The sequence below is a fragment of the Hyperolius riggenbachi genome, chromosome 6 (assembly GCF_040937935.1).
Source record: "Hyperolius riggenbachi isolate aHypRig1 chromosome 6, aHypRig1.pri, whole genome shotgun sequence".
Lineage (NCBI taxonomy): Eukaryota > Metazoa > Chordata > Amphibia > Anura > Hyperoliidae > Hyperolius > Hyperolius riggenbachi.
The window spans coordinates 270674301-270702183 of record NC_090651.1 but is presented as its reverse complement, the minus strand read 5'-3'; the positions used below and the strand labels follow the sequence as shown (position 1 = coordinate 270702183).

Sequence of the window (27883 nt, the reverse complement as noted above, 5' to 3'; positions counted from 1 at the left end):
AGGTCAAACAAGGAGAGCGCTGATCAGAAATGCGGTCAAGCGGCCCATACTGACTCTGGACAAGCTGCAGAGATCTACGGCTCAGGTGGGAGACTGTCCATAGGACAACTATTAGTCATGCACTGTACAAAAATGGCCTTTATGGAAGAGTGGCAAGAAGAAAGGCATTGTTAACAGAAAGCATACGAAGTCCCGTTTGCAGTTTGCCACAAGCCATGTGGGGGACACAGCAACCATGTGGAAGAAGGTGCTCTGGTCAGATGAGACCAAAATGGAACTTTTTGGCCAAAATGCAAAACGCTATGTGTGGCAGAAAACTAACACTGCACATCACTCTGAACACACCATCCCCACTGTCAAATATGGTGGTGGCAGCATCATGCTTGGGGGGGGGGGGGTGCATCTCTTCAGCAGGGACAGGGAAGCTGGTCAGAGTTGATGGGAAGATGGATGGAGCCAAATACAGGGCAAATTTGGAAGAAAACCTCTTGGAGACTGCAAAAGATTTAAGACTGGGGTGGAGGTTCACCTTCCAGCAGGACAATGACCCTAAACATAAAGCCAGGACAACAATGGAATGGTTTAAAACAAAACATATCTATGTGTTAGAATGGCCCAGTCAAAGTCCAGATCTAAATCCAATCGAGAATATGTGGCAAGATCTAAAAACTGCTGTTCACAAACGCTGTCCATCTAATCTGACTGAGCTGGAGCTGCTTTGCAGAGAAGAATGGGCAAGGATTTCAGTCTCTAGATGTGCAAAGCTGGTAGAGACATTCCCTAAAAGACTGGCAGCTGTAATTGCAGCAAAAGGTGGTTCTACAAAGTTTTGACTCAAGGGGCCGAATAATTACGCACACCCCACTTTGCAGTTATTTATTTGTAAAAAATGTTTGGAATGATGTATGATTTTCGATCCACTTCTCACATGTACACCACTTTGTATTGGTCTTTCACATGGAATTCCAATAAAATTGATGCATGTTTGTGGCAGTAATGTGACAAAATGTGGAAAACTTCAAGGGGGCCGAATACTTTTGCAACCCACTGCTTCCATTCTCCCATTATCGTTGCCAAGGACCCCAAAGCTCACAAACTTGCTCATTGAGCAACTGTGTGCCAAGGTTACATTGTAAGCTATAGTGGTGCCCAAATTAACAGGCACACAGTTCACCTTCTTAACCACTTTGGAGGTTATTGTTAAATTTAGGCCCCAAGTTACTTGACTTTTCAAGCAACCGTAAGGAACATATATACAGCGTCAGCTAATCCCCCCGCCTGTTCCGGATATCAGGGACTTTACTGTAGTAGTTGTGTGATTGTAGTAATTTGCATCCCTGAATTGGGAAATTACTATAATAAATCCAGCTTGTCCAGGAATACAAACTGTCCTTATTAAGGAGGTGTGCACAAGATTACAACCATGTCTGCAAAGCAACATAACACTGAAACCACACATGGATCAATAATAAGATGGCAGCCTGCATAATGTGTACACGGGTTTGCGATACGTCACAGATCTGGACACAGACAACTGAAAGCAAAGGCTACATTTCACTTGTTGAGGCCCATTTCTCACCTGTGCAAATTTGTATTATACAACTTTAATTATTTAATTTAATTATTGTATCTAGTGAAAGTTCAGGACACAAAACTATTATGTTTATAGAGGTATTTAGTAACATGAATGGGATTATATTTAACAATTCAGGACTAGGAGAAACAATTCTTACCAAATCCAAAAAGAATATAAATAGCCCCTTGGTTTGTATAGTAGGCCTGAGGGCCTAAAACAAATCCTTCTCCCATGATGTTGTATTTTACAATTCCACCTAGTGGTTTACCAGTAAGTCCAGACACCAGGAGGAAACCTAGATCAGTCTGCAAGAAAGAAACACAAGAAAGATCAGAAGTTATGCATCAGCACATTATAAAAACCTTAGGAGCCCATTTAAAATACACCATATTTACAAATGTTAGACAGCAATTTTTCTGCTACTGTTAAAATAGTTTTCCATTTGGCAGCCGATTTTGTGGTAGGGACTATGCGGATTACATTAAGTATAAGGCCTTGTTCCCACTATATGCGCATTTCAGAAGCACGTATAGTATACGACATGCAAGAACGGTAGAAGTGCATAGACAGCACTTCTACCATTCACATCATGTGCGATGCACTATCACACTGCTACATGCATTTTTTGGGGAATTGCAGCGCTGACCCATTCACTGTAGTGAATAGGATCAGCAGCGCAGCGCATAGCGTTGCAGATGGCTTGCGAACATACACATTGCATTCTGATTAGACAGCCCACAGCACTAATAGATGCGAACAAGGCCTAATTTATATTTCCCTGGAGGTATTCTAACACTTCTGCCTATAGAAAGTCCGCTAAAGGAATCTGCAGGGATGCCTTTACTAATAAAATACCCGGCTTAAAAGGAACCTGAAGGAAGAGGTCTATGGAGGCTGCCATCTTCATTCTCTAATAAACAAACAATGCTAGTTGCCTGACTTCTTTGCTGATACTCTGCCTCTAAACTTTAAGTCACTGACCCAGAATGAGCATGCTGATCAGCAGCTCAGGGAGAGTCGCATCAGAAAGGTGCCGCCATAGGCAGTTATGTGAATTATGGCTATATCGGTGCTCAGTGAGTAATTTGGGCTGGCAAAAGATTGAGCCCAATTATGATAAAAACAGCAAAAGTCAGCTGCCAGCAATAGTTGGAGAATGAATCATGTCTTACCCCACTGAACTATGGTTTGGAAGGGGGGGGGGGGGGGGGGGGGAGGGGGGGGGGGTAATATTAATTAACCAGCCTGGCGGTATGGACGAGCTCAGCTCGTCCATCACCGCCGGAGGCTGCCGCTCAGGCCCTGCTGGGTCGATTTTCTTCAAATAAAGAGCAGCACACGCAGCCGGCACTTTGCCAGCCGCGTGTGCTGCCCGATCGCCGCCGCTCTGCGGCGATCCGCCGCGAGCAGCGGCGAAAGAGGGTCCCCCCAGCCGCCTGAGCCCAGCGTAGTTGGAACAAAAAGTTCCGGCCAGCGCTAAGGGCTGGATCGGAGGCGGCTGACGTCAGGACGTCGGCTGACGTCCATGACGTCACTCCGCTCGTCGCTATGGCGACGATCTAAGCAAAACAAGGAAGGCCGCTCATTGCGGCCTTCCTTGTTTATTCTGGGCGCCGGAGGCGATTGGAAGAACGCCTCCGGAGCGCCCTCTAGTGGGCTTTCATGCAGCCAACTTTCAGTTGGCTGCATGAAATAGGTTTTTTTTTATTAAAAAAAAACCCTCCCGCAGCCTCCCTGGCGATCTTATCAGAACGCCAGGGTGGTTAATGCCACTGGGAAATTTGACACAGCAGAACAAGCAGTTTTTCAGCTTCACCCTGCACCCAAATTTCCCGATGCCTTCATTACATATAAGCGCTCAGGGATGCCCTTTCCCTTACAAAGCAGTCATATTTTTCCTTGCTCATTTCTTCACAGTACCAGAAGGGCCTGTACACACTGCTGCGCTTTTAAAATCGCATGCATTTTTAAAATCGCAAGGTCTTTTTAAAGATAGAAATCGGGAAGACCTATACACACTGGTGCAATGCGATTTTTCTATTTTCGTGAAGGCTTTGCAATTTAAGGAAAAAAAAAAAAAAAAAAAAAAAAAAAAAAAAAAAAAATCACATGAGATTTTAAAAACGCAGCGCAAGCGCAGCATTGAGTGCAGGCTCTACGACTAAACAATTTTGTAACACCTTCAACTCCCTACTCCACCCCTCACTTCCTCCTCCATCCTCATGTTTATCAGCTAAAGATTCTGCATTATTCTTTATTAGCAAAATCGATAAATTACAGAATAGCTTCAATGTGGAACCCTTTTCACCACTCCAACAACCTACTCCATCTGTCCCCTGTATGTTTGCTAACCCAATAGAAACTACCTCGCTCTTCTCCAAAAGCCTTCACTGCCTTAAACGAAGAGCGCCTTTTTTCACTAATCTCAAGCTCACCTCATGATCTGCCCCCCTAACCCCATTCCCTCTGATCTCATCCCTGCTTTGAAAACTTATTTCAACCTTTAAATCTCAACTGGCATTTTCTCTCATTTAAACAAGCAATCACACTACTAATCAAAAGACCCTCTTTGGACCCTACAGCCCCCTCCAACTACCATCCAGCCTTACTTATTCCCTTTGCTTCCAAACTGCTGAAACGGCACATCTATTCTTAATAGTATATTTGGTTAGTTACCTGATATTCCCCAATAGTGAGAACCAACAAATCTCTGATATGATCCTTATCCAGATCTGGCAGAATCACAGCCGGTGCTGCAATTGTTTCATTCATCACATGGTTTGGATCTAAGGTCCATATGACTGATCCTAGATAGAGCATAGATTTTATGTGAAGTATTTTTTTGTTTTTCAGATAATAAATACAGTACATTCCTAATGGCAATAATCCATATTTGTCAGATTGCACTAAAAATATGGGAAACATCTTAAAGTTAAAATGTGAAAAAAAGGGAAATAGCATAGTAGCATTCCTTGACACGTATAGTGGAGAGTGGGAAGTGGCTCGTCTGTGTGAACCACAAGGTAGTACTAGGAGCCGAGTGCGGAAGCGACGTCATGGTCAGAGGCGAGCCGGTGTAATGACAGATAGTGCCGCCCCGCATGCGCAGTAGGAGCCTGCGTCCCTTTTAACTCTTGTGCTGCGCGAAACGTCAAAAGTATCTCTGCAGCCACACCACCAACACTCCCCGAATATTCAGGGTAGGGAACCCCCAAACTACCACTGTGCCAAATTGCAGCCCCCGAACCCTGCCGATTCCCAATATAGGTTTGCTGTAATCAATCTCAGGACCCAGCGGGGCTTGGTGGCTGCAATTTGATGCAGAGGTAGATCGGGGGGGGGGGGGGGGGTCCACTCTCTACCCTGAAAATTGGGGGGGGGGGGGGGGAGGGTGTAGGAGGTGCAGAAATTGAGATATTTTGGACAAATAATATTTATGTCCCCACTGAGCATGAGTGATACTCCGTGAGGAAGGCTGCTTCTGGGCAGCACTATCTGTCATTACACCGGCAGAGAGCGATCGCGGAGAATCCTGCACAGCCGATGATCCACACCAGAGTCACCACCGCCATATACAGAGTTGCCAGCAGGGACTGTTACAGCCCTACCATTTAGAAGAAACAGACACGCAAGTGCCATACTCTTATTACAACACCAGGAGGATAAGACTTATAACAGATGGAGAGGACTACGTGTAATATTGCAATATGAAGATGGCTACAACAGTTATGCTTTCTTGCATGTAGGTATACTTGTACGCGATAAGACTTCCCTTATATAAAGGAGACATACATATATATTTATATATTTTTTCCTATTAATAAACTGACAAGTTTAAAGGTATACAATTGCCTCCAGTGCATCTTGTCTTATTTATTATATACAGAAAAAAGGCGAGAACCACAATATACAAAATTAGTGTGGAAACTAAACCACCAAGGCAACTAGCATTAAGGGAATGTGTAGTGAAAACTAACTTATAATGATTAATGTGTAGGACAGCTTAGAAATAAAACTATTAGCAGCAGAGATAGACAAAAGTTTGCTTTCCTAAAACAGAAAGAATTTGCGATAATTCAGGTTAGAGTGAGCTCGAGATGTCTCCCAGGCACCACTGCTGAATATATGCAAATTAACCATTGTACCCTTAGAAGCTAAACACACCTCCAGAACCGCTGGAATGCAATGATGTGTCAGCTTGTTAATGTGTACAGAGCCATAATAATCCAACATGCATACAGGCTGTTTCGGATTGTTTGATCCTCATCAGTGCATGGCATGGATTAATTTGGCTCTATGGAGTAGGGCTTGTAAATCCGAGAGGCACAGACTAACCAGCAAGCTCATGGTGACCCAGAACTCATTGGGGTGTGTAAGGGACTACAATGGTCCTAAAAGCCCCCTTACTAAGATGTTAAGAAAAACAAAAGTTTGCTTTCCTAAAACAGAAAGAATTTGCGATAATTCAGGTTAGAGTGAGCTCGAGATGTCTCCCAGGCACCACTGCTGAATATATGCAAATTAACCAGAGATAGGAGTCTAATATTGTTTCCAGTACAGGAAGTGTTAAGAAACTCCAGTTCTCTATACAAAAGAGTCACTGATCTCTACGACTTTTAAAGTTGCAGAGAGCTCTGTCTTCTGAAGGTTCTCTCAAGTGTCTGTCACTGTATTTTGTTTTTTTCTGCAGAGGACCGTCCAAAAGTTCACTAGCCTGCTCTGAAATCATTTATAATGCTGAGTGTAATGTGTAAACTGCAAATATTAGAGAATGATGCAATGTTCTAAAAATTAAAAAAATTAAAAATAAAACGAACTGAAAATAAAAATATGTCACCATTTTCTTTGCTAATAATGTTCTAGTAATTACTATCCGTACTACACAACCAATTCATTTTTTTTTCTCGCTTCAGTGTCACTTTAAAGGGAACCTAAACTGAGAGGGATATGGGTTTTTACTTTTAAACAATACCAGTTGCCTGGCAAACCTGCTGATCTCTTTAGCTGCAGTAGTGGCAGAATCACACACCTGAAACAAGCATGCAGCTAATCCAGTCTGACTTCAGTCAGAGCACCTGATCTGCATGCTTGTTAAGGGGCTGTGGCTAAGAGTATTAGAGACACAGGATCAGCAGGCGATTCAGGCAACTGGTATTATTTTAAAAGGAAAAACCCATATCCTTCTCAGTTTAGGTTCCCTTTAAGCATCAGATGTCTATTCTTTGAAAGCTTCAATAATCCAAAGCAGGATAAAAAAGTCAGACTGGGTTCTAGGCAAGGACATTTGGGTGTACACTGTACTATATGCCAAATTATGCAACAAAGATACACCAGTAAAGGGGCATTAGTTAAGAGAAGCAAAGGGGTTTCAAAAGGCTACAAAGTCACAGATTCTTTATAGCAAACTGCAGTTTTTTGGGTAGATGCAATCACGTTTAATGAGCCTGAATTATTTTGTCTGCCTAGACAATGATCAATAACTTCCCAAGATTGGAGTTCCAGACTAAAGGCTCATACACACATCAGACTATGGTCTTTGGAAAATGAAAGATCACAGACCAATCTTACCACCCTTCATGTAGTATGAGAGCCATACTCTACACAGTCTTTCCTATGGAGCTGAACCCCACATCAGAAAAAAATCTTTGCAAGATGCTGCACACACAGATGCTGAACAGACACAAAAGATCAGTATCTGCAAAAGATCTGTTCCTGACAAAAATCCATTCCTGCAAATTGCAATGATAGTCTATGAGATCTGCAGATCATCATACACACATGATTAAACTGACATTCATCTGCAGATCAAGCAATCATCCGCAGATCTGAAAATCCATCCTGGTGGATCTGATCTGCAGATGAATGTCAGTTAAATCATGTGTGTATGATGATCTGCAGATCTCATAGACTATCATTGCAATTTGCAGGAACGGATCTTTGGCAGGAACAGATCTTTTGCAGATTCTGATCTTTTGTGTTTGTACAGCATCTGTGTGTGCAGCATCTTGCAAAGATTTCTGTCTGATGGGGAGTTCAGCTCCATAGAATAGACTGTGTAGAGTATGGCTCGAATACTACATGGGGGTAAAATTGGTCTGTGATCTTTCATTTTCAAAAGACTATGGTCTGATGTGTGTATGTGGCCTAAGAGACAAGTCTATCAAGGCCTAGCTGCCGGCCCTGTGTTGTGTTTGGGGGGGAGCTTGCCTAGAGATAGCTGGAAACGCCTGAAGATAGAGCTGAGTCCTGACAGCTTCAGGGGGCAGAGACCTGGCATGGGGCCTGCGCTGGTGGTGCTGCACCTTAAGTGAGATTTGTGGACCAAGAAAAATAGGTTTCATTTGATTTTTTGTACATTTTATCAAATATTCATAAAAAAAATTGGTTGGATAATGTATGGTCACCCTTATGCCTGGCACACACCATGCAATTTCCCATCAGATATACAGGTCCATTATGATTTCCAATCAATTTTGTATACAGGTGTTCAGAAAAACAATTGGAAATCACATCAGACCTGTTGAAAATGATCTACAGTAGTCGATCAACTATCTGATGGGAAATTGCATGTCGTGTACCAGGCACTAGGGTGGCCCCTATATACACACACTCAGGGCCGGATTTCTGGGAAGGCCACAAAGGCCATGGCGATAAAATCTGATAAGATCAGAAGGGCGGCAGGACTTGGAGAGAGAAGAGGTCATATGTCAAAGTAAATCATCCCTTCTGGTCCTGCAGTGCAGCTAGCCAGCGCCCTGCTCTGCACTAATAGCTGAATTACAGAGTTTCCCAATCCCTGCACCTCTCACATTTCCTGGTGTTATGACAATCAGCATCTGCTGATGATCCATTCCTCTGTATGATGGACATACAAGCTGATGTGAGAAATACCAGGGAATTACATTACCATGCAGATAGAACTAAGTTCCGCTGAGTTTTAATGCAGGCATTCACAAACATCAGTGAGGTCTGCTAGTTTCTTCACCTTCTCTTTTATAGCTGTGACACTGACCCCAGCAGGTGTTACACGTTCTTATCTCAACCTAATTTATGAGGCTTTTTAGGACCATTGTAGCCCCTTACACATTCCAATGAGTTCTGGTTCACCATGAGCTTGCTGGTTAGTCTGTACTAATTTATGATTGTTCTCTTTTTATTCTTACTAGCTACTAGTGATCTCTTCTATGCTTCAGTTAACTCTTTCCTGACTCATTCTGTCCTTTAGCCCCTACCATCTATAAGAACTGCAGGAAAAAAAATGTTTGCTTCCCTTTCATTGTAAAACTGTCACTTTAGGGCCTGTTTCCACTACACGCAGATTAGATGCAGAAAAACTGATTCCAATAAATGTCTATGGGGAAATCTGCGTGTAGTGGAAACAGGCCCTTAAAGGACACCTGAGCTGTTACTACCTCTATGTTAGTGTGTATGTTCTAGCATCCTTCTACTTTCCTGTAGTAGAGCATTGTACCATCTTAGCCATCAGCGAAAGCAGAGAGTTTTGAATCAGGATGATACCATTTATTGGGGGTGGGGTGGGGGGGGGGGGGGGGGGGGAAAGTGTAAGCTTTCTGCATAAGCCTTCTTCAGACTTTTTTCCTGTATACTGTCAATATGTTAGAGCACACCACCATATGTACACTCAACATTCAAAAGAGATATATAGATTTTTCAGAAAACATTAATAAAATGTCATTCAGATGCTAAGTGGAGCTGAACTCTTGCACAGGGCAAAGGGAAAACAGAGAAATACAGCCTGAATTTAGAGCCTGTCAAATTCCCCCTCATCTGTGTCTAATCACAAGTTGTAATTCGATCTCTTCTCTGTGTCACCTGACTGCCACAACATCTAAACTCATTTGAAAGCACAGGATGTTAACAATATGTCTGCTTCAATAAAAGCAGGAAGTAGATACAGTGCAGATTTATTGCAGGATTTGCATCAGCTGTAATAAAGAAATGTTTTTCTTTAAAGGTTATTATGTTGTTGTGTATCTTTTAGAGCAGAGAGGAAGTTCTGAGTTCAGGTCCACTCTAATTACAACAGAACATCCAACGTTGGATGTTTGCTACTTGCCTATTCTCGGTTTTGGATGGGCTTCTCTCCATTGCACTGCCCTGCCACCTCTTTGTGGCTCTGACTGCAGCCAGTTGCACAGAGGACAAAGAAGCAGCGCATGCTCTGGCCCCTTGCGCTTCCTGTAATTTCCCTCTCCTGCCCATATGTGCACAGCAAGCGAGACCAGTATAGTGTTATGCATTCTTGACAAGTGCCGGTCACACATCAGCGTCATTTCTCAAGTATACACGCCCAGAACACTATCAACTGCTGTGCACATTCGGGCAGGAGCGCAAATTACAGGAATTGTTTGTTGAATGGGGGGCAGAGCAGCACAACTGAAATGAGCCCATTCAAACTAGTATTCACTAGTCACATAGTTGGACAGAATGTTCTTTTTGGTGGTGGTTGGGGGGGGGGGGGGGGGGCAGTTGGTGACAGCAGGCCTAGGGCACTGGAAAGTACAAATCCGACCCTGCACACACTTTACTAACAAAATGATAGTAAAAAAAAGGGTATATAGGGGTCCATACCCCAAAGTGCAGTCATATGCCTTTTATACCAATTGATCAGTGTGTGCTCATTTTTGGATAGAAGCAGCTTGGTCTATCATGCTGTTATTTAAAGCAAACTACTTTATGGAAAACTATGATAGCGTGCAGCTCTTACCAGTGGATGCACTGATTAGACTCAGCAGCTTGTTAGATCCTGTCAGGACACACGTGTCATTCTGCTGAGGTTCCAAAACCAGCTGCCCACACTGAATGTTCCGCAGATCCTCCTGGGACGTTCTGCTCCATAGCAAGCTCCCATTAATGCCAGAGAGAGCAGAAATGTTGAGCTGCTGCTTCCAAACATCTACAAAATACATCAATACATAAAACATTTAATCTGAAAAGACCACAGTGGTAGGAGTACTGAAATAATACCATTCAGACTAGCAATATCTTACCATCTGCAGTGTTTGGACCAGGTGACAAGAAACACAGCAACAAATCAGGTACACCATCCTGATTCACATCAAATACTTCCAGAGGAGCAGTAACTTCTGGGAGGGAGGGGGGACGACGACAATGTAACAACATTAAAAAAAATAAAAAATAAAATACTGGTTATTCATAAAACAGAACTAAAGTTAAACAAAGAATATAGCTCAACATATAGCAAAAGTCACACCCAGCCACGTGCACAGGGGGGTGCTCTGGGGGCCCAGGCACCCCCCCTTTTTAAAATCTTGAAAAAAGCCCCCTCTCGTCGTGTAAAATAAGCCCCGCCCCCGACAAGTCCCACCCACCCGCAGGAAGCTCCGCCCCCGCCTGGGACACTTTCAAGTGAAGAGGCCCAGGCAGGAACCCTAGTGTGGCATCAGGGGCGTAACAATAGACCCTGCAAAGGATGCACCTGCAGGGGGGCCCAGAAGATACAGCGGGGGCCCGTGGGGGGTAGAAGTTACTTTTCCTTGTCCTGAGAGACTGAAAACTAAGAGCACGGAGAGAAAAAAAAAAACTTTTCTGCACAGTTGATCTAATAACTGCATCTGCTCAGCCACTGATAAGGAATCATATAAAGTTTTGCAGACAAAGATTTGTAGTCTGTTTTTATCTGCATGGGGAAAACACATTCAACTGTGCACTAGCCAATTGACTAACATTAGTTCTCAGCTTACCTTAGCAGAAAGCGAGGTGGGAGGGAGGGGGCCCCATCCACAATTTTGCAGGGGGGCCCAGTAATTTCTAGTTACGCCCCTGTGTGGCATACTGCCCTCTCCCTCCACCTAGGACCCATACTGACCTCTCCCTCCACCTAGCACCCACAGTGATCTCTCCCTCCACCTAGGACCCATAGTGACCTCTCCCTCCCCAGCTCTAGCAGTGATCCTGCCTACCCCAGCACCCACACTGACCTATCCCTCCCCCAGCACCCACAGTGATTTTGCCCTCCCCCAGTGGCTACCCTCCTGTCCCCTGCAGCACCCACAGGGACCTCCCACCCCAAAAGCAGCACCTACAGTGATCTCCCCCATTGCCAGCGCCCACAGTGGCTTCTCCCAACACCCAGTATACACTCCCTCCTCCAGTAACCACACTGACTTCTCCCAGCACCCACAGTGGCCTACCCTTCCCCCAGCACCCACACTGACCTCTATCTTCCTTAGCAGCAACTATGCCATTTATAGCAGCACCCATAGTGACCTCCCACCCCCTGCACCCATACTGACCTCTACCTCCCGAGACCCACAGTGATCTCCCCAAAGGACCCACAGTGACCTCCCTTTCCTCCAGCACCCATACTGACCTACTTTCCACAGCACCCACAGTTACTTCTCCCCCCAGCACAAACAGTGGCCTACCCTTCCCCAATCAACCACACTGACCTCGACCTCCCCTAGCAACTATGCCATTCATAGCAGTACCCACAGTGACCTCCCACCCCTGCACCCACAGCAATCCCACCAATATTTAGTACCCTCATTACACTCAACCAGTAACCCCCACTATAGCAAGCACCCAGTACTTGCACCAAGCACCCTGCACCCAATACTCACATCTGGCCTCAATATGGCACTTAGTACTTGCATCAAACAGCCACATGACACCCAATACCTGCACCCTTTCACCCTATAGCTGGCACCCAGTACTCACACCTACATGGCACAGTACTTGCACCCAGCTCTGACATGTCACTCACTACTCACACCTGCACACAGCCTCCACATCCTCCAAATGGCACCCACTCACATAACCAGTACTAGCACCTGAAGTACCTGCACTCAGAACCCATGTGACACACAACACCCACCCAGAGCTAGCACCCAGTGCAGGCATGGCACCAAGTATTTGCACCTATGTGATACCCAGTACCTGCACCCAACACCCACATGTTTCATCTGCAGTAGTTCCAGTTGCACTAAGCCTCCACTTGGTGCCCAGCACCCACACCAAGCACTCACATATGATATCCAGTACTTGCACCCAGAACTCAAAAGGGACTGAGTACCTGCAATCAACACCTACATGATGGTTGATACACACCCATACAGCCAGAATCCACATGACACCCTGTGCCAGCACCCAGAACCCACATGGCACCCAGCATCTGCCTTTAGCACCCACATGACAACAAATATCCCACTAGCCAGCACCCATCACCCATATGTCACCATGCACTCACTCCCAGTACCCACTTGACACTCATTATATGCACCTAAGACCCACATACTCCCATAATCAACACCCATATGGCACAGTACTCACACGTCACCAAGTTCCAAAGCCATTATATGCACCTAGTACCATGGCCAGCACCCAGTACCCATATGAGACAATACTCTCCAATGGCACACATCCAGACCACGCATGGCACTCCCTACTCACTCATGTCCAACACTCACATGGCTCCCTGTACCAATTAGCACTTACATGGCACCCACTATTGTTTATCACCATCTGCTACTTATTCAGCACCCAATACTGCATAGCACCCACTGCAAATAAACACCCAATACAAACTGGACCTTGGTACCCAAAGTAGCTTGACACAGACTTTACTTTGGAATCTCGGCACCCACTGCAACTTACCACAAAGTGAACCTTTGCGTCTTACCATCTACTGCATCTGGGCACCCACTGCACCTTGGCACTTACTGCAGTTTTGCATCTACTAATGCTTAGCAACCACTGCATATTGGTAACCACTTCTTTGCCTGAAAAGAGGCTTGGGTGCTGATCAAGAGGGACAGAGGTCCCAGTAATGAAAGGTGAGTCTTTGCCTACACAGTGGGCTCCACTGTGCCCACTCTAACCCACTAACAGTGGGCACCTATCACTGCTGATTTGAGGGTGGTAGCACAAAAAGAGTTGGAAGGAGACACAAAGTCTGCCTGATACTTCTATAAAGGTGTGTGTGTGTGTTGGGGGTTAAGACTGCCTTATGCTTTATGGAGAGGGGGTATTACATACACAATTTAGCACGATTTATCGATTTCAAGTTTGAGCACCACACCCTTGAGGATCCTCTGCATGGCCCTGCCCCTTCCTGCAGCACCCACACTGACCTCTACTTTTCCCATCAGCCACCCCTTCCCCTCATAGCTGGCACCCAGTACTCACATGACACCAAGTATCTGCACCCAGGCCTGAAATTGCACTCAGTACTCACACGTGCACACAGCTTCCACATGGCCCCCAATATCTGCACCAAGCACCCACTTAACCCGTACCCACACCCAAAGTACCTGGATTCAACACCCATGTGATGCCCAAAGCCCACCCATAGCCAGCACCCAGTACAGGCATGGCGCCAAGTATTCGCACCCTTGTCTCATCCAATACCTGCACCCAGCACCTACATGACATCAAGTACATGCACCGAGATCTTACATGGCACTAAGTTCTTGCAACCAACGCCGGCATGGCACTCAATAACCAACCATTGCTAGAACCCACATGACACTCAGTACTTACGCCCAGAACCCACATGGCACCCACCATGTGCATTCAGCAGCATGACAATCAATACCCCCTTAGCAACAAACGAGGGGGGGGGGGCATGCGGTGGAAGGCATTGCCAGGCCACTTTTTTAAATTTGAGCACCCCCCACTTAAGGACCCTCTGCACGGCCCTGGTCACAGCATCAATGTTTAAAAGCACACATGAAGTGAGCAAATTATAAAAAGCCGACATATTAATTTCCTTTTTAACAATGCAGGTTGCCTGGCTGTCCTGCTGATCATTTGTCTGTAATGCTTTTAGCCAAAGACCCTAAACGAGCCTGCAGATCAGTTGCTCTGACCCAAGTCTGACTAGATTAGCCAAAAGCTTGTTCCAGGTGTGTGATTCAGATACTACTATAGCCAAAAAGATAAGCAGGACTGGCAGGTTTAACTACTTAAAGAACGTGTCATGCCAATTGGCGTGAACGCGGCGGCAGTCCCAGGACTGCCTAACGCCAATTGGCGTGCAGTCCTGGGGGCGTGTTTTGCAGGAGATCGCTCCACTCCGTCATCAGTCTTCCAGCGGCGATCACCGTCTATTCAGATTGTACAGCGCTGCGATCTAAGGCAGCGCTGTACTGGGGACAGCTGTGACACTTTGCTGTCCCCCTGGGAGGCTGAGATAGCGATCGGCTCTCATAGGCTGATGTCTATGAGAACCGATTGCTGGGATTGGCTGCCGGGGGGGGGGGGGGGGGGGGGGGGGGGAATGGTGGTAATGTGGGAAGTTAAATAATTAAAAATGCAAACATTTAAAAGAAAAAACAAAAACACACAAATACACAACAATAAAAATAAACACAGGAGCAGCAATCAGAGCCCACCAACACTTCTGTGCTGAGTTGTAAGGCCTTGCAGCGAGCCCTTAAAGCTGCAGTGGCCTGAATTGTAAAAAAAATAGTCTGGTCACTAGGAGGGTGTAAGCCTGCGGTACTTAAGTAGTTAAAAAGAAAATACACAAAGCAAAGCCGTGTCAATGGTGCCTATGGGGGAAGGTTGTACAGCCTACCCATTCTCCCTACATTGTTCACTCCGAAATACATTAGGAAGTACAAGAGGAGAAAAAGAGGAACAGATCCCTACAGATTTGTTTTTCAAAAGTTGCTCTGTAGGGAGGCAGGCGAGGCTGCATACAATTTAGCTTTAACTTTACACTGTATACCATACTTATTTCAAGTTTTTAATACTGTCAATACTGTATTTCCCTTTCCCATGCTCACAACCTGATCTAAATTGTTTCTGAAAACAGTATTAATGCTGGACTAGCTGCTGAGGTGCTCATAATCCATCAATATGTCATGATCAGAATCTAATTAGACTGAGATCAATTCCTATTCACACAACAAATTGATTTTCAATAGATTCCAGTAGGGCAGCACGGTGGCATGGTGGTTAGCATTCTCGCCTTGCAGTGCTGGGTCTCTGGTTTGAATCCCAGCCGGTGCACTATCTACAAGGAGTTTGTATGTTCTCCCCATGTCTGCATGGGTGTCCTCTGGGCATTGGTTTCCTTCCAACAACCCAGAAGTTTATGACAGGGGTGTTAGATGGTGAGAGATTAGAGTCACACCCGCTGCTGTAATGTAAGACAGGTCGATTTCCACAGGCAAGATTGGTCACTAATGCAAATTATTTCTCTGCTTTGTTCATCTCCACTCCACAATGAAATAGAGTCTGACAGCTGGTTACAAAACACGTCCGCAGCTGATAACTTAAAAACAAAAAGCACATAGATTTTAAATAGTATAAACTACAAATGTTAATCCTATTAAAAGCCCAATCCAACTCCTAGCTCTGTTTTACTAGAACTAGAATGGTGTTGAGCATGCATATTGCAGTCTCTATATCCTGTTTGGACCTCTGGTGGGTTGGCTCAACAGAATTTTACTAAAGCCCTTAGAGATAGAGATATAGAGAGAGATTTATAGAGATATAGAGAGAGATATAGAGAGGATTCCAGCCTGACTGCCTGAGCCTGACAGAGGAGAGAAGATTAGATCATATAACAGATAACACAGCCACTGTGCAACTAGGAAAGGCTGCAGTAAGACAGAGCACATTAGAACAGCTATAGGAACTTATAGGATAGAAGAAATAAGGCTCAAAATTTTGTTACAGAGTCTCTTTAAAAAGGTAACCTGAACTGAGTAAAATGATTTAACATAAACACATGATGTAGCTGCAAATTAATATTACATACTAACCTCGCCATCAGTTCCTCTTAGAAGCTCACCATTTTCTTCTTACAGAGATCCCTTACAGTTCTGACAATATTTTGTCAGAACTGAAATACACCAGTTGCTGTCAGTTATATATCAGCAGCTGTCAGTTACAACTGAATATGCAAGGTAATGTCCATGTTTCCCAATGGCTCAAGTGGGCGATATGACAGTTTAACAGTGTGCTGACAAGGAAGCTGTTATGGGGTAATGGCCATTTTCAAAATGGAGGACATAGAATTCCATCGATCACAGTGGACAAATGGGACGCGGGGAAGTAGAAAGAGATTGTTGAGTAGACTACACAGGTAGGTATGACGTATTTATGTTTATTTTGACTTAATTTTCAGTTCAGGTTCTCTTTAATCAGTTGCTCTCAGTTATAACTGAAAAGGACAACTGATTTTCAAAGTAATGCCCATGTTTTCCTATGGCACAGTTCACACTATACGCGTTTTAACTGCAATATTTTTCATGATGCACTGCTTTAGAGAAGAAAAACAAAAACTGAAGTGTAAATGGGGCCTTATGGTGTGTACACACTTGAAAGACTAATGAACGATCTTAGACCAATTTTAACACCTTCCATGTAGTATGAGAGCATACTCTACAGTCTATTCTATTGAGCTGAACTCCTCATCAGATAAAAATCTTTGCAAGATGCTACACACAAAGTTGCTGTACACATTCAATAGATCAGTATCTGCAAAAGATCCGTTCCTGCAAATGATTCGATCCTGCAAAATGCACTCATAGTCTAGGTCGGATATCTGCAGATCTCATACACACCTTGTTTAATGCTGGATACACACCATGCGTTTCCGCTTTCGATGCGTCCGTCGATACGCGTCGATTCATTTCCGACATGTCCGATTCAAGCTTCGATGGATCGTTAGGTCGATTTGCCATACTTTACATGGCAAGCGACCTAAAAATCATCGAAATTCGACAGACGCATTCGACGCGGAAACTCATGGTGTGTATCCAGCATAACAGGACATTCATCTGCAGATCTGAAGATCCATCCTGGTGGATCTGATCTGCAGATAAATGTCTGTTAAAAAAAAAAAAATGTATATGAGGATCTGCAGATATTTGAATTATGAACTATGAATTCATTTTGCAGGAACAGATCTTTTGCAGATACTGATCTGGTGAATGTGTACAGCATCTTTGTGTGCAGCATCTTGCAAAGATTTCTATCTGACGGGGAGTTCAGCTCAATAGAATAGACTGTGTAGAGTATGGCTCTCATACTACATGGAAGGGGATAAAATTGGTCTAAGATCTTTCATTAATCTTTCAAGTGTGTACACACCATTATGGTGACAATTTTTAGAATGGGAGCCGTACAGCTGAGTAGCCTTTTCTGTTGATAAGGGGATGCAGACCAGGGGCGGTGTAAAACAATAGTGCTCCTTCACCATTAACCATTTAGTGATTAGGCAGGAAAGGTCAATAATCATCATAGGACATCTGTACTGAGGCTACATATTCTCTAGAGACAATCAGGAACCTCCTTCTAACATATAGCATCTGTACACATAGCTAGAGAGTCGAATATTTGTGGCCATCTACAAGCTCACTCCTTCCAACAGATCTCCACTCAGCTATTGCTGAAACTGTCACTCCCCTTGGCTGTCTGCAGCAGAGATTTAAATGAGGGTTTTTGAGAACATCATGTGCCCTGTAAGGTGGTTTCTGTTGAAAGCAATTGTTCTTCCCTACATTCTGGTTTAACAGACTGACTACTGAGCAAAGCTTTATAGGAAAAGTTTATAACCTGAAAGGACCTTTGTCGCGAAAATCTTAAAATTTAACATATATGTAAAAGTATACAATTAAGTAGTATGTTTCTTCCAGAGTAAAATGAGCCATACATTACTTTCTCCTATGTTGCTGTCACTTACAGTAGGCAGTAGAAATCTAAAAGAATCGAAATGGTTTTGGACTAGCCCATCTCCTCATGGGGGGTTCACAGGGATTTTTTTATTTTCAAAATGCTCTTAGTGAATGGCATTTGCTCCTTCCAACTGCCAAAAAAAACTGTACGTTGAGCAGGGAGGCTGGTCAGCATCTTTGTATAAATGTTTTTCAGGGAGTGTCCTAATAAAGAATAAAGGCCATGCTGAGAATCCCCTATGGAGAGATGGACTAGCCCAAAGCCTGTTGGTAATGTCAGATTTCTACTACTTACTGTAAATGCCAGCAACATAGGAGAGAAGTAATTTATGACTTATTTTACTCAGAAAGAAATGTACTTATTTGTTTTAAATTTTAAGATTATCGAGACAGTTCCTCTAAGTGGAAAAAAATAATATAGTTTTCTCAGTAGTGGAAAGCCCCTGGATAGGCTTCCCTCTCCTTGATCCCACTGATCATGCGCTGAAACCCTCTGATAGATATAGATATATATATATATATATATATATATATATATATATATATATATTATATATATATATATATAATATATATATATATATATATATATATATATATATATATATATATATATATATATATATATATATATATATATATATATATTTTTCCTCCATGCAAGATGCCATTATGCAGGTTGTACTTGCGCTTGTACAAGGACAGGAGCGCAGCAGCAGAGATGGTCCCAGCGAGCAGCGGTGGGATAGAGGAGGATCAGAGAATGAGACATTACAGCTTTTAATATGGCTATTTTGTTGCAACTGCATCACACCCCCCACAATCTTAGATCAAAAGGACGTAACACCTTGGTCACCCCCAGAGTCCACCTCCAAACCTTTGGAGACAGAGCCTTTTGTCATGCTGCCCCTACACTTTGGAACTCCCTGCCACACCCAATCAGGACAGCTCCATCCCTGGAAGCATTTAAGTCTAAAACTGAAAACCTACCTCTTCAGTCTGGCATTCATGAACATCTGACTATCTCCTCTGTAACACAACCCAGCCTGCAACCCTGTATTAATCTGAGACACAGCTATGCGCTTTGAGTCCTATGGGAAAAGCGCTTTACAAATGTTATTGTATTGTATTATTGTATTATTTTGGAATCCAATAGCATATTTTTTAATGCATTTGTTTTAATAGGATACTGCAATAGTTTGGGAACAGACATCTCTCTCATATTATACCCTAGTCTGTCACAAAACTTGCATACCATCTGAAAGAGCAGGTCTGAAAACCCGTAATCCCCTCCCCTCTCTAGATTAACTATTACAGCATGGCATCCAAGGACAGTCTACAACTCTGGTGAGCAGACTGCATCTAACCCCCTTCACAGCTTTCTACATCTGCAGGCGGTGTACAGTATATGAACAGCTGTACCAACCTGCACTTGCTTGCTTCATACTCTCTCCCCCCTCAATATCTACCTTTAAAAATTAGCCTTATAATGAAAACAAAAAAACACTTGAACACACATGTATAAGAGCTCATTTTGACCCAGAATAAAATGCACTGTGACTCTTTCTTTCTTGGTAGCTTTCACTAACAGCGAGTGTTTTTAATCTGATGGTTCAGACGTCTTAAGGTGGCCATACATCTGTAGATTGGCGGCCAATAAACCATCCAATTTGATTAGTATCGAATAAGATTTAAAACCAGTGCTAACCAAAAGTATGCCCAATTGACGATGCAACCAATTTCAGGATGAAATTAGTCACATGTATCAATCGGACATGCTGGAAAATCTCGGGCTGACATGCTTGGCGGGATGCACAGTGGGGATAATGACATGAAATAACCATGGAAACCCCCAGCAACGTCCCTCCAAATGTAGATGTACTGACCGTTCACCTGCTTGATGCAATGCAACGCTATGGGCCATTGATCTACCATCATTCCTGCCTCAGCCCAATCAGCACAGATTGTTGTGTCTGGTCGATAATTACTACTGACTTGACTTGTTAGACAATATATTTTCCCCAGCAGATTCAATCAGTGTGATCAGGAAAATTGTGTGTATGGCCTGCTTAAAGTAAACCTAAAATTATTAATTCAAAAGTTTTATACATACCTGGCACTTCCTCCAGCTCCTTCGGCCCGATTTGTCCCTCGCCGTCGTCCTCCGTTGCCTAGCTCCTCCGCTAATGGCTCCCGGTAACTTTGAAAGCCGGGACTAACTGCGCATGCGCGGCCTGGCTGTGCGCCCGGTTTGTTCGGTGTCTGCGCAGAACACTTTCGGCTGCGTGAGCACTGCACCTGCGCCGACTGCCTGAAGTTACTGGGACCGTAGTAGAGGAAGAAGGTGAGGGAACAATCAGCCTGAAGGAGACTGGAGGAAGCCACATGTATTTATAAAAAAAAAATAAAAATAAAACACTTTTGCATTCATTCAGCTTAGGCACATGCATCCTAGGCATTCTTCAATACAGTACTGTACAAACTGAATTTGTAAAATTACACTTTTGTAAAACTCAGAGAGTCCCAGCAGGATGTTTACTCACTGTCCTATGTAATCATGAGGTAACCTTTGTATAGTCCCACATGATGTTACAGTAACCTTTTCAAAAAGGTGAAGAAGAAAAAGTAACAAGGGGTAGGCCAGGATATCCAGGTTGTTGTTGGGGAGTCATAAGAGCTCATTTTAGAAAAGCAGTGGCACATTACTGTGCGTTAGGCAGTCTAGGATGCAGACTGAATCCTGCTTACAATGAGTACAAAGTAATTTTAAAATTGTACTTACCAGTCTCGTATCCCATGTGGTATGACCAGACATTGTGCTGACTACTGAGAGGACAAGGAAGCAGGAAAGCACAAATAAGCACCATTATAGTAAAGATAAATATTGTTAGAAGAAAGGCTGCAGTCCGCACATAAGATACCAAGTAAGAAGTTTCCTTAAGATGTGGTTCCAACCCACTTGCAGAAGTCACCCCATCTTGCCTATTATCGATTTGTCTCTGTTGGACTCTCTTTGGAATCCCTTCAACATCAGAATCAAGTTCATTCATGGCATCTTGGGCACTTTTTCCATTCTGAATTCCGTTCTGTTGGATGTTGATGACCAAATCATCCTCGCTTTCATCGCTGTCAGCTTGTGTGAGAGGGTCATACTCTCGAGGGTCATGAGATTTTTTCACTGTGAGGAAAAGTAACGGAATAAACCATAAAATCATACTAAGGGCACAAGAAAATAACATTTCACTGGAGGTACTACAGAAACCTTGCTTCCTAAACAAATTCAAAAATACTTGATTACTATCTTTACGATCTAGCTTTTAAATCAAAATAAAAAAGTGACAAAAACAAACAACTGGCAAGGTCTTCTAGCAAACTGAAAGTTCAGTATAGATTAAAGTGTAGGTGAGATAAACTAAAGGCAAGCATTTATACTAACCTGGGGCTTCCTCCAGCCCCCTGTAGGCCGTGGGCTCCCTCGCCAACCTCCAAAAGCTCTACTTCCCCCAGTCAGATCCAGGGAATTCTCTAGTCTTGTTCCACTGTGCATGCACAGTCCCCAGCCGAGCTCCCGCGGCCAGGAGCATTCTGGGCCTGAGCAGTTGCAGTCTTAGCGAACTGTACATAGGCATGATAATTCTGAATTGACCAGACGAAGCGGAGCACGACGGAATAAATGCTGGCCTGGTGTCTGTACTAACCTGCTGCTGTACATTCGTATTCTCAGCCACTGGCCACTTGGGTCCCTGCATGGAAAACACATCAGTATGCAGATCCTAGAGCCCAGGAAGAAGCATCAGGCTACAATGAATTTGCAATAGACCAATGGGAGGATTCCCTTACTGGTTCTCTAGAGTAGTGGACCCATGAAAATTCTCCCTGGTGCTGGTCTTTTGCAATCCAATGGGAGCCTGTTGCTTCTAATGGGGTTTTGAGAGAGACATACCAGCGTTTCTAGCGTGCAAGGACAGAACGACAGTGACATTGGTGGTAGAAGACCTTAATGGGTGGCAGCAGGAACCAATCGCATGGTGAGAATAGAACAGAATGAGGAACTGATACCACTGTAACAAACTTATCTTTTAAAATGGATCAGTTTTTACAGGATCAGTTTTTCATCTTGTAAAGTGTGAACTGGCCCTAATTGCTGCAGGCTCTGAGTATGAGCTGTTACACAAGGCAATATTTACTCCTGATTGATGAACTGATTGTCCATTAATAAAGAAGTAAATTATTCTTCCCCAACAGATCAGTTTCTTGGTCGTTATAATAATTGGGTCAGTCAGTCCTGCAGTGCCACTGTAAATGTGCAGGTCTGGTAAATGCAACCATGCTGTGCGTTACTCCAATGAGACCGCCTGCACCGCACCCTATGAGGACGTACCCTAGAAATATCGTTGCATCACATTGGGATGAGGTAATATTGCCCGTTGCGACAGAACGCAACAGATTTGGTGTTTAAGGGCCCTAATGCCTTCCATTTTATTTGCGAAGCTTCATTTCGATTAGATTGCAGGCATCTTTTTGTTAGGTGACCCTCGTACTGTTAAGTCAGCGGTATTCTGTGCAATATAAGCCCAATTCAGCACAGGATTAATCACTGAATGGAAATCTATCAGTGAGTGGCAATACTTTTACATCCTTGCACCACAGACATCTGTTCGCATATGGATTGAAGACCTGCCACCATTAGCTTTGTGCTTACCGGTAATAATTCATGAAAAAGTCATGCAGTCACTGATTCTTTGCAGCTCCTAAGGGATAAGTGAGCATAATTTTTACAAGAAGAGAAACCGAACCCACTCGTGTCCAAGGAAGGAGCCATGGCAGAGTGGGTTAAAGTGTACCCAAGGCGAAGCTCCGGTACATTCAGATACTTGCCTTAAGAGAGGGAAGCCTCAGGATCAGGCTACTCAGTTGTCCCCCTTTGCTGAGTGCGGCGGCCTAGAAGATTAGCGAAAAGGAATTGTCGCTAATCACATCGGGGCCATGCAGCTCCTCTTCCTCTATCATGGCTGCACAATAGCTAAGCAATCCCGTTGGAGCCGGCAGGATTGCCCGGTCATGATAGTGGAAGAGGAGCTGCGCGGCCCGATGTGAGGGGGGTCATGCTCAACAACATGGGGCTTCTGACAACCGAGGGAACCTCAATAGGCTCCTGAGGATTCCCTCTCTTCATGGTAAGTATCTGATTTTGAACCCAAGCTTTGGATCAGGTTCACTTTAAGCCGGAACTTCCGCTGTGAAGGAGGAAGGATCAGTAAGATGGAGAACCGTGCAAGAGGAGGTCACACAGGTAAATGAACCCTCTGTGCCGTGACACCTCTTTGGACAAAATGGGTTGTCTAATGCCTGGTCTCCTATTGCATCCTGGTATTGCTGTATTAATCAACTGTTCAATGCATACTTATTAAAAGGAATGCTGTATAACAGGCTTTTTTTCGGGGGGGGGGGGGGGGGGGGGGGAAGGGGGCAGTATTTCCCTGGGTTGGAAGGTGGAATGTGATAGGTCCATTTTCAATAAGTATAAAACACTGCGCTTAATATCATATTTAGAGTGTTCATGCGGTGGTGCGCTTATCTTAAAGTTTATAACAAATTAATTAGCTCAAAGCGCACAGGTGAAATAGATGACACTATTGATAACAGTTCCCATCAAAGTCGGAGACCGTATATCCCATGAACAGGTTTCTGAAAGTCCATCAGACAGGTATGTCTTGCTAAGTGAGCCACCTCCACCACTCCCAGAAGATGGAGCATTCACCCTTACCATGTGACCCTCGGTCAGATTGGGTCGTCAGCACCTGCGGGGCAGTCAAGGCCTCCCCCTGCTTTTAATGGACTCTCCATTCACCTTATCTTCCAAATTGTAGTATACCTTTCACCTCAAATTACAAGCAAAAAACGTCCATAGTGTAAAACAGTCTTACAAATTTATTTAAAATTTCAATGGAACATAGAACCTTTAGCCTCAGCAATCAGACTGAACCCAAATATACATGGGGTCCGTCAAGGCAGCCATGAACACAAGATATCTTTATTTGCGGACGATGTCCTACTTACAATCACACAACCTCTTATCTCTCTCCCGACACTACACTCCATTATAAAAGAATATGAATTTCTCTCTCTAAATCAGGACAAGACAGAGGCCCTCCCTATTAAAATACCCCCCACTCTACTATCCTCCCTAAAAGCCCACTACCCCTATAGATGGAAAACCCACGCTCTCAAATACCTAGGAATATACCTTACACCTACATACTCCACATTATATAAGCAAAATTATCCCACTCTCATTCAAACAATTCTTAAAGACCTACACAAATGGACTGCTTATAAAATTTCCTGGATGGGGAGAATATACTCCCTAAAAATGAACATCCTCCCACGCCTACTGTACCTATTCGAAACACTACCAGTCCACATACCTTCAGCTCAGCTCTCTAAACTACAAACTGAATTTTTTAAATTCATATGGAACCGCAAGCACCCCAGAGTTCATAAGCCAATTCTTCTATCCCCACGAGAATCGGGAGGTCTGGGAGTCCCCCACTTGAAATTTTACTACCAAGCTACCCATCTCAGACAGCTAACTGAATGGACTAGTCCAAGAGTATATACCAAATGGGGCCTAATAGAAGCCACAAGTATCCTACCAACCTCCTTAGCTTCACTTATTTGGTCAACATCCCCCCCAAAACTTCCCCCCACCAATACACTACCCACCACATCCTTCTCTACTCATATATGGAGGAACACTGTAATAGCTGCCCGTCCTAGATCCACCCCTTCCCCGCTCTTCCCAATACTGGGAAACCCGTCTTTTCCTCCTGGAACCTCAAAACAATTTATGGCTCACTGGTTCAACCTAGGCTATTTTAACCTTAAAGATTGGATTAACCCACTGACGGGTAAAATTTGGGATAAGACAACACTAGAAGAACGGATTTTGTTTTCTACTCAAATATACCTAGAATACTACCAGATCAAACACTTTCTCCAACGAACTACTAAAGGGGCTACTGTAACTCCCTCCTGGACACAATTTGAACGTTTATGCGACTTTAGAGGACACCAAAAGGATCTGATATCACAAATTTATTCCCTTTTACATACCAAATCAAACTCACTCACCCCCTCCCGTCCTTATATGACCAAATGGGAATCTACCTTATCCACCTCCATTACATTAGAGGATTGGATGGACATATGGGAGAACGCTAAACATAGTTCTATCTGTGTACAGATAAAAGAAAATATATATATAAGATCCTCTATCATTGGTATTTAACCCCAGATAGACGCTCCAGAATATATAATGGACCTTCTGATTTATGCTGGAGAGGGTGTGGACACAAAGGCACCCTCGCCCATATTTTTTGGTTCTGCCCTCTAATCAATACACTATGGACAGACACCCAATCTCTGATACTCTCTGTTACTGATATTCCGATTCCTCATGACCCCCTTTATATGTTATTGGGAAAGACCCTATCTGGTGTTCCCTCACACTCAATGCGATTAATCACCCACATATTGACAGCCACCAGACTCTCCATAGCAGCTGCATGGAAACAGATAGCCCCACCTACAATTTCAGAGGTAAAAACCAAAATTACATGGTATAAAACTATGGAAAAAATGACAGCTTCTCTGAGGGACTCTGAGGATAGATTCCACAAGGTCTGGGACCCATGGACTTTTAATTCCTCAGATTACATACCTCCTTAAAGAGGGAAATCAGCCATTCATCCCTCTCTGAAACTGATCAGAACTCTAACTACTATAACCTATACTCTATGCCCCTCCAAGGGACTTGTTTTATTCACTCTTTTTTTTAGGCCCTTCCTCCCTTTTAATTTCAAATAGCCTTAACCTCCTATGAGACAACATCTAAAGCTGATATGCAGGATCCCTGACCATCGTGACTCACTTAGTCCTCTTGTTCATTAGTTCCTTAATCTTGTTCTTTTATTATGTGTTTTTTTCTACTGGTTGACCATTAACAATAGCCATAATCTACTTCCCCTTATTCCTTCCCCATATCCCCTTTCCCACTTCCCCCCCGCCTCCCCAACCACTCCCCCTTCCCTTCCCCTCACTATGCAACTCTGTCTACTCCGTCAAGATTATCATTTCACTACCAGTGTGCATCCACTAGAGTAGATAACTGTACGAGTCACACGAAGACTGGCTGAAGATCCTGTTATCTTATGGTCGCTTGACCACTGACCCTGAAAATTTGTATCATCTCCCTACAAGCTGTCATTCTCTTCACGGTCTTTGTGTATCATTATGATTGTTTAATAAAAAACAGTGTTACAAAAAAAATTTCAATGGAAGACTCACGTCACTAACTTGCCTAACAGCACAGAGTTTTAACGGGCTGTACCCCAATCGCGGGCCGTCTGGCTGGCTCTTGGTGCGCTGTGTCCTGCCATTGCACCGGGAAGCGCAGACATGGAACGCGAGGGATACACCGCGGAGTGGCGACTCTTGTACAACGTGGGACACAGCGCACCAGATGCCAGCCTGGCTTGTAATTTGAGGTTAAAGGTGATTCAAGATTGTACTACAATTTGGAAGATAAGGTGATTGGAGAGTCTATTAGAGGCAGGGGGAGGCCTTGATTGCCCCGCAGGTGCTGACGACTCAATCTGACAGAGGGTCACATGGTAAGGGTTAGTGCGCCATCTTCTGGGTGTGGTGGAGGTGGCTCACTTAGCAAGACATACCTGTCTGATGGAATTTCAGAAACCTGTTCAAGGGATATACTGTCTCCGACTTTGATGGGAACTGTTATCAGTAGTGTCAAGTTCCATTTTCAAACTGAATAAATTTGCATAATGCTGCATCCCTACTCTGCATCTTATTGACCATCCCTACAGATAAATAATCATGATTAGGTACATATAGTTTGTTGCATTAGGGCCAGGGCTGTGGAGTTAAAGCAATTTTTGGGTACCTGGACTCAAGAGTCGGTGGTTTCATAAACTGAGGAGTCAGATGATTTTTGTACCAATTTTACAGCTCTGGTAAGTATTAGACTAAGGAGCCAGAGTAATTTGGGGTACCTGGAGTCAGATGTTTCATAAACTGAGGAGTCGGAATCGGGTGATTTTTGTACTAACTCCATAGCCCCGATTAGGGCAAGTTCACACTATGTCCACTGCGTTGCATTGCATTGTAGCATGTGAATGCACTGGCCATACAATCATATGGGCATGTTCACATCTCTGCATTGTAACAGATCCTGTTCCATTATGCTTGCATTGTAGCTTTACACAACGCATAGAATATGACCTTGGCCTAAAGATGCCCGTACAATACATTATTTGCAGCATAGATCTCTGGCAGATTAAGTCATAATTATTAGAAGCAGCACACCACTGGCTGCAAAGATGCTTGTATTTTGGAACAGATGCACTACATGTTACGGGCATGCAGGTACTGCACCCAATGAAGGACCTGCGTGTCCATAACATGTAGTGCCTCTGTTCTGAAATACAAGCATCTTTGCAGCCAGTGGTGTGCCGCCTCTTATCTTTTGGTTGTGCCCAGGACCATGCAAGCAATCTGGTCGAGGTTTGGCAAATCGCAGGACACAGTACACCTGGGTAGCTGCTTTTTTTGA

The 27883-nt window shown here is 43.9% G+C and overlaps 1 protein-coding gene across 2 annotated transcripts in view; it reads right to left on the bottom strand.

Moving 5' to 3' along the window:
- Window positions 1–27883, bottom strand: part of FAM234B (family with sequence similarity 234 member B) — a 55340-nt gene that overhangs the window by 25409 nt on the left and 2048 nt on the right. The window contains exons 2-6 of one of the 2 annotated variants that reach the window (XM_068240815.1): window positions 21032–21427; window positions 10588–10680; window positions 10305–10493; window positions 4253–4383; window positions 1734–1881 (exon numbers count right to left, since the gene is read on the bottom strand). In XM_068240815.1, the coding sequence (XP_068096916.1) occupies window positions 1734–1881; window positions 4253–4383; window positions 10305–10493; window positions 10588–10680; window positions 21032–21427 (957 nt within the window). Of the gene's footprint in view, window positions 1–1733; window positions 1882–4252; window positions 4384–10304; window positions 10494–10587; window positions 10684–21031; window positions 21428–27883 lie in introns of both variants that reach the window. The other variant, XM_068240814.1, reaches the window with a different exon arrangement.